Raw genomic sequence first — 17510 nt, forward strand, 5'->3', positions numbered from 1 at the left:
CACCCAACTGCACCACAGCCCTGATTCAGGCAGTGTTAATTTAATAAGTCATTAAAATTATAAATTAATTATACATTGCAGGTATGCTTATATTTTAAGACTCATACTTGCCCTTCATCTTGAAAATAAATCTTTCTCGATGCAAATAAATTACTCCCATTCAACTAATAGTAAATATCCTCACTGCTGTGTAGTTTAACACTCTGCTGAAGAGTAATATAATTTAATTTTCAAAACAGTTCCTGATCAGTCAATTACTTCCATTCATTTTCCAGGACCAATTACTAAAAAACAAACTACTCATTGATTCAGTTATGAAAAGGAAGGAAACACTAAAACAAAATTATGAATACAGCAAATAGCTGCTGTCTTTTGAGGTTAAATTTGGCAAATTATGATCCTGCTGCTATGTACCAAGCCAGCTAAAAATATTTTTTAACTTTTTATTATTTAACTCTTAGTAATAATTACCCCACCAATCCCCATATAGTAAATTATTGCTCACTTATATCACTTATGATCATTATATTATTCTGTTTTAACAGAATATATACTGATCATTCACTCAGCATATCACAGCTTTGACAAGAATATCTTGCATAAGTTGAGTGCAAGATTCACCATCTTATTAATTAATTTTATACTCACCATGTTATTAATTTCTGAGTCATTTTTCTGAGCATTTTTTTTTTTCATATGCTGTCCATATAGCTAAAGTGATGATGCATTTTTTTAAAATACACATAATGGTGATATTCTTGCAATAGGCTATAGTTATAGCAGACTTTTACTGTAAATGCAATACAAAATATACTGTTACATTTAATATTGTCAAAATACAGTAGAACCTGGATAAGAAATTCCTGCATAAGAAGTTCTGCCCTATATTACGTTTGGTTTCTTAAGTCTCAATTTTAACTCTATATGTTGTAATGTATTATTTTCCTACTAAGAAGTTTCCTGGGTAAAAGGTTTTCCCCATAACCACCCATAAAAAGTTGGTGATAAACAATACACAGTGTATTATTATTATTATAATGGAGGTTTCCCACTTAATGTTTTTTTAAATATAGAAATTATTTATTTTTAATATTAAAAAATATTTAACAATTTAAACATTTTGTAATCGAACAAGTTAGTGCCAAGCATCATTTTAGTTCATAGTAAACCACCAAAGTAGGTGAAATGGCATCATTTTTGATATACATATATCTCATATTGTGAATGCCTTCACGAATTGCCCTGATATTGCACTACCTCGAATAATCAACGCTTCGACAATGGATTCTCGAATACCACTTTGCAAATGGATTCTCGGTGGATTACACCACCCCTGGGTGGTGGTATTATCAATATCAGGGCAACTCATTGTGAAAGCATTCATAATATGAGACAATATCAAAAACGATGACATTTCACCTACTTCGGTGGTTTACTACTAACTAAAATTAACTAAATCAAGTAAGCACTAACTTGTTTGATTAGTGAATTTTCCGTAGTCTGAGGCTTTCAGTGCTAAAACGTTTTTAGTATAAACATTTTGATATAATGGAAGTGACATTATATTGCAATTGTTTTCATCGATATCCATAATTAGATACGTAGACCACGTTAGGTTCTGATGGTTGTGAACAGTTCTGAATTACTTAGTGGATTGTTGCTCTATCTTATTGTAATTGTGACCTTTTGAAATATTTTGAAACTCCAAAAGAGCTCATTCTTCTAACTTGGTAGTGAGTTTATCAAGAGCAGAATGTTAAGCAATTAGAAATCCTCAGTTTAAAAATGTTTCTCATAGGCAGAGTAAAATATTTATAAATTCTGAAATAGGACTTAAAAATCATCTTTAACTTATGCATGTGTATGTTTTTATTTTTATTTGTGTTGTTAATATTTCATACCCTTAGGTCATTTTCACTTGTAAGAAGTTTTCCCAAGTAAGAAGTTCTAAACTTCCAGTTCCTTGGAAAACTTCTTATCCGGGTTCTACTCACCATCCTATAAAATATAAATACTTAAAAAATATTTGTTGCTGCTGTCCATTCTGCTGATTTTCAATGTGGAAGAAAATATTTTGATTCAGGGCATACTAGTAGAAGATAATGAACACATACCTAACACATCAAGGTAACCTAAAAGACTCTTCATTGGCACGGTATTAACTTGGCACATATAGCCTCCTGTATCTGTCTCATCAACGCTAACAATGGAAAGTGTCCAATACATATTGTCTCTGTAGTTCAAAGAGAGGCGCTGATTCTTAGCCATGATATGTTTATGGATACTGAGGACATTTTTTGTATCTGATTTAATCCACGCTATCTGAAAAAAAGAAGGATGCTCAATATCCAGAAATATCTAAAAAGATATTACACCCATTAAAATTCATAATTCAAAGGCCTTTATATTAAATTTCAATAAAAGTTTTATTATGATATGTACTTCACAAAAATAAATTAATAGAGAAGGGATTCATTTTTCCTTCTATAAACCAGAGATGGGCTATTTTAAATATGGCAAAGGCTGTCAGTAATGAGATAGTTTATTCTGTAAAAATTAAATGGCAAATGCATTCTGTGGGATGAAAAACATGGTTTGTTATGAATGGATAAATTATATACTAATTTAAAGATTAGAAATGCTTACTTTTGACAAGCATTTGTGCACAAAAGAGTGTAGCCTACAACACATAAAACTCCAAATGCAGTACACCAGATGGTCTTATAGTCTGATAAAACTGTTATTCAACAAACAGATTTTAAATTCAAACTCCTGACTTAAATTTTCATATAAACAAACAAATATGCACCATCGTCTCCCAGTTGACACTTTCTGTGAGAACTTCCAGTCCTTGGTATGGCACCCCAGGTTATTAGCCCAAACCTCTGGGGTTAAACATCCAAGGACAACTCTGCCTCCAACTTCCAAGAATCCCTGGCTTCATATCTAGGAGTGAGGGGGCACTCCCAGCAACAATTCCATCTCAGGTAACAGCATAAACCATCCAACTACACCACAGCCCTGACATTCAGCCAGGACCATTCAGCAACAGAACTTGACAGCACTGCACCACCACCATATAGGAAAATCTGTAGCAGGGATTCCCCTCTCACTCTAGGTATGAAAGGGGAATCCCTGAAAAATAGATGTTTTGGATAAGCAGGTTTTGTAAAAGTTCACACTGCACTACAAAATAAATTTGACTGACAAAATACACATTTTATATTAAATGTAGCCGTAGGAATGTTTACTAGTACAACAGAAATTAAATTTCACTGAAAAACACATTTTTTAAATGTGTGTTTTTCTGGACTGCTTGTAAATATCACAAAGCAGAATCAATTGTGTTTTTTTGGACTGCTTGTAAACATCACAAAGCAGAATCAACACTTGTCCCTGGTGGGTCATTCCCTCAGGGCACTCAATGTTGTCTATTTACAGTGGTCAACTCGAGAATACAGAACTCCTTGTAACCTCAACGTGACCGCAACAAAAGCCTTTGTGGGCTCTTTCTGAGCAAAAGCCTTTGTGGGCTCTCCTCGGATAATCCATTAACTCATTTTTTACAGTTTATATGTATGGTCGGATGATGGTTCTTAATAAACAATGTCTTTATTAATTATTTTAATTATTAATTAAGCACTGGACTGGCGAACGCTTCAACAGATGAGTTAAAAAAAAAATCAAGCTGTGCATCTAGCTCAGAGGTTTCCACAGTGTGGAGCTTGTGGGGACACACTTAAGTTTTTTTTGGGAAGGGGGGGACATGTTTTCATGAAGCACTTTTTTTAAAGAAATATGGGCAAACTATCACATTAAACAAGGTACAAAGTGTTTTTTTATTTATTTCTGTTATTTGCATTTTATTTTTTTGAGATTAAACGTAGAAGTATATATTAATTTATAAAAGTATGTACATTCATGGCTAAATTTTAAGTCAAATCTTTATTTCTTTTAACTTCTAGAATGCCATTCCAGCAGAAAAAAAGCCCTCATTATAATCATTAATAATAATTACACATGATCATTACATGTGAATGCAAATAAACGATTTAATAACAGATAACTATAAATTGTGTTTGTTGTTGTTTGTTATTTGGTTTTTAGGAGCATCAGCAACTAAGGCCATATTGCTCCGGGGATATGGCAGTGGTCATTCCATGACCTTTCCGCATCCTCCGTATTTGGTGGTCATGGGCTCGAACCCGGTCTAATCAAGAAGCGTGTGCTATGCACTGCTGCTCCTGCCCACTTGGCTACGGAGGCACCATAACTATAAATATTAGATTAAATAGATTTTAAAATTATAAAATCAGATTTATGAAAATCATTCTTGTTTTAAAAAAAAATTTTTTTTTTAAACTATAGAGTACACCTTCAAAAAGTAATCACACCTTCCATACATCCTTTAACAACAGTAAGACAATTTGGTCTCTTATCAGTGAGGGTTAGGAGGTGCATTTCCCACAAAAATAATTTCTTTGAATTGTTTGTGTTTTACTTCTCCCGAATTCCTAACAGACATAAAGCATACTTTGTACTCCAGTAATAGAAATATATGAACCCTTCGTGCGGATTCCCTGGTAGGCTAAACCCTGGGTGCAGCCATGTTTGGTTGTACAGAATGTAGTGTGCACTCACAGGGCACAGGGGCATTGAGGGCTAACATGTGACTGGGCACAAAGTGCAAGATGTCCCCACCATCTTTTTTTGTGTGTGTGTTCACCTGTAGATGTGAGGGTTAAAAAGCAACAAGTCCATTCTGACATATATTAAACCAACAAGGTAAAAAAAAAAAAAAAGTTTGTAGAATTTTTTTTTACTGATTATTAAAATGAGTTTAGTTACTTAAAATGTATTAAGGTCTCAGCCAGGCACTCTTAAAGGATTGTGAGCCCAGGTACTGGAGACCCCCCACCACTATCAGGCCTGTTCATTCAAAAAATTTAGTGTGCATCACTGCAGCCAAACCACTGCATGGCTGCAAAACCACACAGCTTATAGGGAACCCCAGCTCCAACTATACCCAAGCACTTTAGAGTAATCTCAACTGCTCATATTCCAATGATAAAGGTTGTTTTCCCAGTGTTGACAAAACAGCTCTTTATGCAAACAGAAACAATTTTGCTCTGGGCAATGCTAACAGATTTTTTAATCTCCTGTTTCTCCTCATGCTTACAATTCCCTTATCTTCAACTTCCTGAAAGTCAAAAGTTGGCAATCATTGTGTGTGTGTGTGTGTGTGTGGGTTCTGATATTGAAGATGCATTTGACAGCAAATAGCTGCTGACTTTTGACTTTCTAAAATTTGAAGATAAGGGATTGTAAGCAGGAGGGAAAGAGGAGATTTTGAACTAAAACAGGAGGGGAAAAATAGATTGTGAGCCCAGGTACTGGAGACCCCCCACCACTATCAGGCCTGTTAATGTTCAAGGTGTTTTGGAATAAGCAGGTTTTGTAAAGTTCACACTGCACTACAAAATAAATTTGACTGACAAAATACACATTTTATATTAAATGTAGCCACAGGAATGTTTACTAGTACAATATAAATTAAATTTCACTGAAAAACACACATTTTTTAAATTAAAATACAGCCACAGAGAACTGTTTGGACTGTCTGTTAGACATCAATTGATTATGACTGTTTCAAGACAAATACTATTGCAGACTTTGCAATGCTTCAGAAATGCATAGGCAAAGTTTTGCTTAAAACAACTGCACTGCTGTTCAGACTTGGCTGTGAAGAGAATTTTTAAAGTTTAATCAGAAACAGATCTGAATTGTTTTTTTTTTTTTTATTTTCTGCCCTGGCTAAAAAATTCTCTGAAACTCAGCGTTGCTATGAGAAATTAGTAAAATACCAAGAATAATTTGGAATAATTTGTTATATTTCATTCTTCCCTGATCATTTGTCAGTTCTCCAACCAAGGACCACTATATTAATTCTTTTTTCTTGCATAATATCATCTGGTAGGGTTGTTCAAACTGCAAAATTAAAAACAATGCACTACCAATTAGTGAAATTTGTGATACCTCAGCAAATATAAGAACATAATTTTTCAATGGTAACCTAGGCACTATGTAGTCACAATGAAGCAATATAGTCCTTCCTTATCGAACAGCAGAACAGAATCTTCTAGCCATTCTCAATGACCATGGCAGTAGAAAGGCATATGATTAAATCAAAATTATCATTCTTGTTTAGCATTAGTAAAGGCACATGATGCAAAAAACTAAGCTTAATAGCATCAGCCAAAAAAAAAAAAAAAAAAACCCTTCTCATTTCACCCATCCACTCACTGAAAATGTTTGTCTACTTCTGCCTTGAATCTATTTAAGCTATCAACTTCTATGACAGATGGAAGTTTGTTCCAACAATCAACCATCCGCTGGCTACAGGCAAACTTCCGCACATCTGTCCTACAACTGTCTTTCCTCAAATTGAATTTATGCCCTCTCAGGAGATTATTCTGAGCAAGAGGAAAAATCCCATCAGCATTGAGCATGCTCAAACCATTCAAGGCTTTATACACTTCAATGAGATCACCTCGCAGGTGCCTAGTCTCCAGACACTGTAATTTGAAAAACTTAAGCCTTTCTTAAGCCTTAATCAATCTAACAGTCTGTCTAGTTTTTCCTTGAATTTATTCAATGTACCCACTTTCACAACGACAGATGGAAGTTTCTTCAAAAATCAACCACCCGCTGGCTGAAGGGAAAACTTCTGCACATCTATACTGCAACTTTCTTCAATTTGAATTTGTGCTCCCTCACATGTGTAGCCTCAGCAAGAGGAAGAATGCCATTAGCATTGAGCTTGCTCAATCCATTCAAAGCCTCACCTCAATGAAATCACCTCACATGCACCTAGTCACCAGATGTTGAAATTTGCAAAAGTGAAGCCTCCTTTCTTAGAAAGAACCCTTTTCTTAACCTCACTAATCTCATTGCCTTCCTCTGCACTCATTACAGTAGATGAACATTCTTCCAAAAATGAGGCCTCCAGACCTATATATGCAATGCTCAAGATGTTGCCTAACCACTGCCTTGTACAATGGGATAATTAGCAAAATTCCTTTATATCAATTACAAAACCCCATGAGTTGTTCTGGCAGCCTATCTGCACTGCTCAAAGAACTTCATATCTCATACCACAATTACCCCAGGTCTTTTCCATGTTCCACTTAACATGTCAACTGCAATCCGTATGTAGTATCTTGAATTTGTCAATGGTAAAATCCAATTGCCCATCTGCCTAATTTCTCTATATCTTGTTGCAGTAGCTTACCTGGATTACTGTGATTAACCGCCATGCCATCCTTTGTATCAACTGCAAACTTAGCCATTAAACCTGATATACCTTCATCAATAAACACATAAAACAACAATGGGCCCAGCAATGAACAATGGTGGAAATACACTAATAACTTTAGTCCATTAAGAGCAGTGTCCATTAATAACCACTCTCTGTCTTCTCCCACTCAATCATCCCTTTATCCAGAGCAGTAACTTGCCCGTAATGTTATGCTATTCAATTTGTACAACACTATTTTATGTGCTTTTTTTTTTATTTTCTTTTATTTTATGTGCAACACTATCAAAAGCTTTTCTAAAATCCAAGTATATGACGACAAAATTATTTATTTGTATCCCAAGAGGCTGTCCCAGACATTCTCTCCAATATGCCAAGCTGTACTTGCTACCTGGGAATCTAAAACGCTGATGAAACTGATATTTGGGTGACACTGAAGTATAGGGGACCTAATTTCAACAAAGTCTGGTCGGTCTGTGACAGTCAAATCCTTTGCTAGCTCCTTCACTATGGTGGGACTGTTAGTAACCCTGGGTTTAACCCCCATGTGCAAGTCCTAAAATATGGCACCTAGCACACCGTAGGTGACCACCCACGTGTGAACCAAATAAGCAGAGTTGCTTATGTAATGAGATGTGGTGCCTACACTACTTGGAAGAATGACACCACTCTGTTATACCAGGCAATACTAGGTAGTAGATGACTCTCATCAACTGTTGCAATACCACCACTTTGCTTATTGGAGGCTTGAAGTGGTGGAACCCATGTTTAGTCTCCAGAGCAGAGCTCTGGCAAATCCTCCCTTTTTCTTCCATCATGCAGTATGATTGATGTCTTTTGAGGTTATGATGGACATCATGGCAAGATCAAATCTGCCTTACATTTCTAGGGTACAGCTCTAAAACTGTGTTCACAGCCAGCCATTAGATAATCCACTGGACTGAACCTATTGGTAACTTTATAAGAGGCTTCTAGATCACCTAATGTACAATCTTGCTGCCTCTAACTCTGCCAGATAGTGACTGGAGGGAGTCCAAGTAGTCTGTATGTGGAGGGGCATTTGAGGCTACATTATGTCAAGGAGCTGGATATATTCTTACCATGTGAACATCATATCAAAAAATTTCATTGCTTCATACAGCATGTCCCCCCTCCACTTTTTTCATACTACTGAATACATCAAAAATTGTCAAATTAATAGAACAAACAGCTGCAAAAAGATCTAAACCTCCAAAATGCTTTCTTGTTCATTTTACAAATACACCAATGAGCCAAAACATTATGGCCAACAAGTCGTTATGCAAATCGAAGCAACTGCAGGTGAACTACGTGCGTGCCTGGGTCGGGACATGGTATAAAAATACCTGATACTGAGCTCCGTTAATCAGTGTTACTCTTGTTCTTCAGATAGGAAAGGCAGTGGACTTAAGTGAGTTTGACAAAGGCCAAATTGTAATGGCCAGACAACTGGGTCACAGCATATCTGAAATGGCACGGCTGGAGGGATGCTCACAGTCATCTGTGGTTAGTACCCACTGAAAGTGGTCCGAGGAGGGGGAACCCACGAACCGCCAGCAAGGTGTTGGACAACCACAGCTCATTGATGCTCAAGGTGAGTGAAGGCTCTCCCGGATGGCACATCGCAACAGAAGGGTGACTGTGGTGCAACTTGACGGTAATTGGAATGCTGGTGATGGGAGTAATGTGCCACAACACACACACTACATTGAACCCTGCTGAAAATGGGGCTGCATAGCTGCAGGCCGCTCCGAATGCCCATGCTAACCACGGCTCACTGGTGACAGCTACAACAAGCACGCGAGCATCGAAACTGGACCTTGAGTGATTGGAAGAAGGTTGTCTGGTCCGATGAATCACATTTCCTGTTGCACCATGTGGATGGCCAGGTATGTGTGCATCGTTTACCTGGGGAAGGATGGTGCCTAGATGCACCGTGGGACGAAAACAAGCTGGTGGCGGTGGTGCCATGGTTTGAATGATGTTCTGCTGGGATACCCTGGGTTCAGTCATCCATGTGCTGGGCACTCTGACATCTATCACCTACCAAAACATCAGGGCCGCTAGTGTTCTGGAAAACCTCTACAATCTCATCCAAAGCTACCTCTCAGACAGAGAAATCACAGTGAAAGGCCCCTTGCAGACACTGACTAGGAACATTTACAGAGGCTGCTCACAGGGCTCAGTCCTGGGCCCCCTACTGTGGAACATCATACCGGACAGCTTCCTTACCCAGAATCATGGTGAAGTCAAAACTCAGGCTTTCGCCGATGACCTCAACATTACCATTACGGCAAATTCACAAGCAGAACTGGAAAGCATGGCCAACACCTCCCTGGACAAACTGCAGCAATGGGCTCGACACAATTAGCTGCACATCTCCCCAGCAAAGACCAACTCAATGTTGCTAAAGGTACCTTACAAATCAGACAGCCCCCACAAATAAAGATAAACAATACTAAAATTAAATTCTCTGCACAGATCAAATATTTGGGGTGTGATCCTAGACACCAAACTAACTTTCAGGGAGCATATAAAATACATCCACAAAAAAATCAGATCCTACTCAGCCATGATCACGAGAGTCACCCAAAAGGATTGGGGCCTCACCTGGTGCACGCTCCATCTTTTCTACAAGGCTGTGTACATCTCCATCATAACGTATGCCGCAGAAGTGTGGTTCCAAAAGGCCACACTCGCTTCCAACAAGTGACTAATAGACTCCACCCAAGGAACCATACTACTGTCCATCACCTATGCATGCAGTACTGTCAGTACCCATGCTCTCCAAGTCATTGCACCAGTACTCCAACTGGACGTGGAAATAGTCAGACAAGGACATCTATACCACCATACCAAGGGCATCTCAAAAACCTGCCTGGACTTCACAACAGATCCGGATGCTAATCAGAAAACAGAGAAGAGACTGAACACGCACCTAATACAAGTGTGGCATGAGAGATGGCAAAATCCAGTACTGGGGACATCACGAGAAAATTCATACCTAATGTGACTCGGGTATACCCCACGTCACCCAACTTGTTCTCCCCTGGCTTATAATCAACCTATCTTTTCACAGGCCATTAATGCAAAGTTATCACTCCTTGGGATCCAAGACGACCCCACCTGTGTTTGCGGAGGATTAGAGAGCTGGCAGCACCACATGTATGATTGCCAGTTCTATGACGACCTATACAACACCCTAATCACCAAGATCAGATACCTACCAAGAGGCCTTGAACAACACCTCCTGGACACGAAAGATGAGTACCAAGCGTTCACTGATTTTGCCCAGAAATTGTTTGCAAGACAGAGAGCCAACTATGCCATCGCCCACAACCGACAACACTCCCAGGATAAAATCCTGACTAAAGTAACTTGATCAGGATAAATCTAAGCCCCAAGGCACTGTTTAAAAACATGGACAGTAACCAACAAGAAAAGCTTGGAACTAATCAGGTGAAATGAAAAGGAAACCCCAGTGTCCTATCACAGACAAGACCCCGACTGAGGACAAATGTCAATTCACAAAGCAGGTGAACAGCCTTCTACTATAAACACAACAAAAGAACAGATAAACACTCGGGGATTGCCCTAAAGGACGAGATCCGGGCTGGACCATAGGTACATCAACTGAGACAATGAAGAAGGAGGAACAAGAAGTGAACTTAATAAATGAACACCCACGAGGTACATGATTAGTCACCTACAATCACAAGCAGAACCTGAGAACATCCACGTAGCTGGAACAAAGGGATACTTGCTCCTGTTCCAGAACAAATACCGGACCAACAACTCGGACAGAGTTGTGTGTGACATGCAGCCCAGCTGCTGACGCCACATGGAGATCTGAGCCAGGCAACCTAGCCCGACTCTCTTTAAATCATGGGGTGGGAGGACCCACCCCCTCCTTTCCTTCTAGTGAGTCATGTGCATGCCTCACTGATCTACTGGGGTCGCCTACTCTATTGTCCCTATACTTCTGCCTTACTACCCCCAGTCTACATTCTCCTCCCCTTCTATCTTTATGCAAGCGTATGCCAGTCCCTCCACAACAAAACCTTAAACAACTCCAAATTAACTATGCCCACTTTAGGCCTTTTTACATCTAAGCGATATTTTCTCATGCAATTGAAAACACGCACATATGTACATATTACACACACATATATTTTATATGTGCAGGTGTATATGTATATATATGTATATATTTTTATATATAACTTATAAATTTTTTTTTTTTTTAGGTCCTAGCCACTGAAATCTCAGGAAATTAGGCAGCAGGACCTGCTAGAGTAAAAATAGTCTACTAGGTTCCTGGTCTGCCTCCATGGGGCATAAGTGGGGCAACATTGGGCCTCAGCAGGAGTCTAGCGGCTAAACAATCAGATGAACAATGGTACACGACATAACACAAATTCAATACCCACACACTTTTAAATCTCTGGCTTTCCCAGCAAACTGGCACACCCACAATGTAAGCAACGCAGAGATGGGGGAACCCCTGGTGCCACTAGACATCAACACACTTTACACTTTATTTACCTAAACATCACTGCTGACCAAGTACACCCTTTCATGGCAATGGTCTTCCCCTCTGGCAGTGCCGTCTTTCAGCAGGATAATGTGCCATGCCACACCACCCGGACTGCTCGAGACTGGTTCACAGAACATGAGGAAGACTTCCAGTTATTGCTCTGGCCTCCAAATTCACCAGACATCAATCCAATCGAGCATCTGGGTTTGTGATGGAATAGCAACTCTGATCTGCGGCGTCTCAACCACAGACCTTACAGGAGTTAAAGGATCTGCTAGTTACGTGTTGGTACCAGATACCACAAGACACATTTAGAAACCTTCTAGCATCCATGCCTTGTCAGGTAGAAGCTGTTTGTTTTGGCTGCATATGGAGGACCAACGTCATAAACTGCAATTTGGGGAGTACAACATCTACAGAAAGGATAGAGAGGATAGGAAGGGGGGAGGGGTTATGCTATTAGTTAAGAAACACATAAAAACCAAGGAAGTGAAGCCAGTCGACATCGCTGGACAGTGCAGTGTTGAGTCAGTTTGGTGTGACATAAGCACTGGGAGATCAAAATTGAGAGTAGAAGTGTGCTATAGGCCTAATGACTCTGATGAGTATAATAAGGAACTGTACAGGGAAATAGAGTGGGCCAGTAAATCAGAGAGTCATATAATGGGAGATTTTAATTTCCCAGATATTGACTGGAATTTGGGGGCTGGTTACTCACACACTAGCAGGGCTTTTGTGGATTTATTGGATGATTGTTTTCTACATCAGCATGTTCGGGAGGCAACTAGAGGGAGTAATACTCTTGATTTGATTATCAGCAGTGATTCTTCATGCATTAAGAATCTGCAGATAAACGAACCACTAGGTGGCAGTGATCACAGTGTGCTGAAGTGGGATTTACTCAAAGAGGTAACTACCATCAGGGGTAAAGGGAAGGGTTTTTGCTTTCGTAAAGGCAACTACGATGGTCTGAGACAGTATTTAAATTCTATACAGTGGGACCAACTGATGATGTTACCAACAGCAAATTCAAAATGGGAAGCATTCAAAGAAGTTATCTTGGAAGCTACTAGGCTTTACACATACCAACTAAGAAATATTGTTCAAGGTTTAGGCCAAAATGGATGTCAGATGAACTAATGAGGCATATGGCAGAGAAGAAAAATGCATGGGATACTTACAAATTAACACATGACACAGAAGCCTATGATAGATACAAGTTGATATGCAACCAAGTTACAAAGGAGGTTAGGCAGGCGAAGGCAGATTACGAGAAATCCTTGGCAAGGGATGCAAAGAAAAATAGCAAAGAGTTCTTTACTTATGTAAACTCTAGAAGGAAGGGGATGAATCAGATTGGTCCACTTGATATTGATGGGTCAACTGTTGATGATCCTGCTCAGGTAGCTAACAAACTAAATGAATATTTTGCATCGACATTCACACATGAGGAGTTATTCAGCAAGGGGAATGCCAGAGGTGTATTCAACTCTAGCAGTAAGCTACAGAATCTTGAAATAACTGGGAGTAAAGTGGAGGAGAAACCGTTGAAGATAAACACAAGAAAGGCACCAGGGGTGGATGGGATCTATCCAGTTATATTAAAGGAGGCAGCAAAGGAAGTAAGCAAACCCTTAGCCATAATTATGAGAGCTTCCTTGGACTCAGGACTGGAAATGACTCATAGACTGGAAATGTGCAAATGTGACCCCAATTCTTTGATCCTCCTTTGATCCAAGGAGGATCAAAGGCTGACACAAGTAATTATAGACCTGTTCCAGGAAATATTCTTGCTTAACTTCTGTTCCAGGAAAATTAATGGAGGCACTGGTTAAAGAAGCACTGCAGGATCATTTAGACAAGACTTCAGTTATAGCTCAGACACAGCATGGTTTTGTTAAGGGGAAGTCTTGCCTGACCAACTTGATTGGATACTATGATGCAGTCACAAAAGAACTGGATGCAGGGAATAACTTTGATATTATATACTTGGATCTTAGAAAGGCTTTTGATACTGTTGCACATGGAAGACTGCTACACAAATTGGAGCAGTGTGACATTGGAGGCAAATTGCTGCTATGGATAAAGGGGTGGTTGAGGGGGAGAAGACAGAGAGTGGTAATCAATGGACACTGCTCATCGTGGACTAATGTTATTAGTGGAGTCCCTCAGGGCTCAGTTGTTGTTTGTTTGGTTGGTTTTTAGGAGCATTAGCAACTAAGGCCATATTGCTCCGGAATATGCGGTGGTCATTCCTTGACCTTTCCGCATCCTCCGTATTTGGTTCAGGGCTCAGTGTTGGGTCCATTATTGTTTTCTGTATTTATAAATGATATTGATGATGGTATATCAAGCTTAATGTCCAAGTTTGCAGATGATACAAAGGTTGGCAGGGTTGTCAAGGACACTACTGACACTATGCTGCTGCAACAGGATCTGGAAAGGTTGAGCAGATGGGCTGAGAGGTGGCAAATGAAGTTTAACATTGACAAATGTAAAGTACTACACATGGGAAACAGCAACCCCAGAGCAACGTATCAACTCTGTGGTACTACACTGACAGTGGTAGAGAATGAAAGGGACTTGGGGGTGATTGTGCAGGCAGATATGAAGTTCTCTGAGCAGTGCAGACGGGCTGAAGAGTAGCTCATGGAGTATTGTCAATGATATACAAGAATTTTTCCAGCAGGAATAAGGAGGTGATTATTCCATTGTATAAGGCAATGGTCAGGCCACACCTAGAGTACTGTATACAGGTCTGGAGGCCTCATTTCAAGAAGGATGTAGAGCTGCTGGAACGAGTACAGAAAAGGGCAACAAGATTAGTGAATGGAACAAAGGGGTGCTCTTACGAAGAAAGGCTTAAGTTTTGCAAATTACAGTGTCTGGAGACTAGGCACCAGCAAGGTGATCTGATAGAGGTGTATAAAGCCTTGAATGGTTTAAGCATGCTCAATGCTGATGGGATTCTTCCTCTAGCTCAGAAAAATCACCTGAGAGGGCATAAATTCAAATTGAGGAAAGACAGATGTAGGATAGACGTGCGGAAATTTGCCTTTAGCCAGTGGGTGGTTGGTTGGTGGAACAGACCGCCATCCCTTGTGGTGGAGGTTGATAGCCTAAATAAGTTTAAGGCTCAGCTGGACAGGTATTTTGAATGAACAGAGGGGTGAAGTGGAAGTGGGTTTTTTTTTTTTTTTTTTTTTTTTTGGCTGATGCTGCATAAGCTTGCTTTCTTGCATCAAATGCCTCTACTAATGCTAATGCTAATAATGTTTTGGCTCATTGGTGTATGTGTGATCTCAGTTCAAATCTTGTGAGGTCTATTTCTACTTACAGTCTTCCAAACTGTGTGTTCTTTTTTTAACTGAATGCCAGGTATCAATTGATTCAACTACCACTAATCTCAGTTCTCCAAATTATTCACCGTATTCCTATCACTTCAAAGGTGGTAATTATGCATATATCCATTCTGATATTCCCTGTCAAGAATTTAGTAATTTGGAATCTCCTCATTTCGATCTTCTTTGGCTTAAAATCTCTCCACCATATTCTGTCAAATTCATTTATTGCCTCTTTTTTTGTCCCAACTAAATTAATCAATTGGAACTCTTTGACTTTCTCTCTTTGAAACAGACTTTCCTAACAGTGAAGTACTTTTCATCAATGATTTTAATGTTCACAACTCCATCTGGCTTCCGTTTTCTAGTCACATGGACCCAGCTGGTCAAGATTCTGAGGCTTTTGCAATTACTAATGACCTTGCACACACTGTTCATTTACCCACCAGGATACCAGATAATCTTAAACATGCAGCCACCAATGCTCGATCTTTTTCTCACAAACAACCCTGCTAAGTAAGACATTGAAGTGAGTGGTCCTATAGGCACCTAAGATCACAATTTGGTAGTTTCTTGAACCATTCTCAACCTCGTGTTGTTTGGCATTACAAGAATGCAAAATGGGATGATCTGCAAGAGATGGAATATCCTTTATTCCTCACTCCACTTTAAAATCTCGTCCTTTATCTAAACCTTGGTTTTCCAATAAACGTCCTAAGATTGTTCAAGAGAAGAATGCTGCATATTGTAACTAGCTTGTTTCCAAATCTCCAGGTTTATTTTCTACCCATGCCAAAGCTCACAACAATTGTAAAGCAGTTATTAATCATCCAAACTAGATTTCAAAGAAGCTAAGAGTAGAAAACTTGCCTCTTGTGAAAATGGTAGCCAAGCATTCTGGTCTCTTGCCAAAGCTATTGGCTGCAACTTTTACCCATTACTATTCTCACCTCTGTCAAAACAAGATGGTTTTATGCCACTTCAGCCACAGACAAACCTGACCTGCTAACATCCTATTTTTCTTCCAACTCATGTATCAACAATCTTGGTAAACCATCTCCTACCATTCCTGGTACACTGGATTCAATGTCTTCTGTGGTCTTCCATCAAAAGGATGCCAGAAGGATCTGAACAATCTCGATGTTAAGAAAGCTCCTGCTATTGATGATATTTCTCTACTTGTTCTCAAACCTGTGCTCCTGAACTTACTCCTGTTCTTTGCCGTCTTTTTTCACTTTCTTATTCCAAAAATGTTTTTCCTTCTTCTTGAAAATTTGTTCATATCTAGCCAGTTCCTAAAAAAAGGGTGATGATGAGGACGATGATGATTTGGTTTTTAATGGCGCATTGGCAGCTGTGGCCATAATGTGCCAAATCAAAAAATAAAACTAATACAAAAATATTGTTCAGCCTAAAAACAGGTTATATAAGAGGTATAAAATATAAACTTAAAACTTTGTATATAAATTGATCGATTGTAAAAAGTTAAAAACATCAGACATGTTGTCTCTGTTCACCTAAAATCTGACTGAGTTTAAATGGTTCAGCCTAATTATTAAAAGTTCTTAAAAATGCTTGTCTAAAGACAGGGCATTCGATAAAAACGTGAGAAACAGTTAAAATAACATTACACGTCTTACACATAGGTGGGCCATCCGCCCTCAGCAGAAAGGAGTGTGTTAGATGGCTATGACCTATGCGAAGCCGAGCAAGAACAACTTCCTCTTTTCGGATCCTGCGTAGACTGGACTGCCATTGCATGATTACAGGCTTAATATGATGTAGTTTATTTGCGGTCTGTCTGTGCCAAGAGTCTTGCCATTGGAAATATAATTTAGAGCGTATTATTTGCAGGTAGTCTGTATAGGGGACTGACAAGCAATAATTATCCAGGGAAATGGCTGATTTAGCAGTGGCATCAGCTAATTCATTTCTCCGGATCCCAATGTGGCTTGGGATCCAGCAGAAGCCAATGTCAAATTCTGATTCAATGACAGAACAAAGCATCTGCCAGATCTGGGACAGGACTGGATGAGAGTTGTACCTCATTGATAGTAGAACCTGTAACATGCTCAATGAATCACAATAAATCATACACCTTTGGTAATCGCTATTTATAATGAACTCAAGAGCTATTTCAATTGCATGCTACTCTGCAGTAGCAATGCTAGTTTCTTGTGGTATCTTAAATGATAATGTCTTGTGAGGAAACACGACAACAGATCCCACATAAGATTCTGACTTCGAGCCATCTGTATAGACTGGCAGAAAGTCAGAGTACTGCACCCTATGTGATGCG

The 17510-nt window shown here is 39.2% G+C and overlaps 1 protein-coding gene across 3 annotated transcripts in view; it reads right to left on the bottom strand.

Moving 5' to 3' along the window:
* LOC150081781 (opioid-binding protein/cell adhesion molecule homolog) overlaps window positions 1-17510 on the bottom strand; it is a 718769-nt gene that overhangs the window by 366018 nt on the left and 335241 nt on the right. For all 3 annotated transcript variants that reach the window (XM_090379651.1, XM_090379650.1, XM_090379652.1), the window contains exon 3: window positions 2115-2322. In XM_090379651.1, the coding sequence (XP_090235777.1) occupies window positions 2115-2322 (208 nt within the window). The remainder of the gene's footprint in view (window positions 1-2114; window positions 2323-17510) is intronic.

Source organism: Mastigoproctus giganteus, chromosome 8 (assembly GCF_048544385.1).
Source record: "Mastigoproctus giganteus isolate SK-2022 chromosome 8, ASM4854438v1, whole genome shotgun sequence".
Lineage (NCBI taxonomy): Eukaryota > Metazoa > Arthropoda > Arachnida > Uropygi > Thelyphonidae > Mastigoproctus > Mastigoproctus giganteus.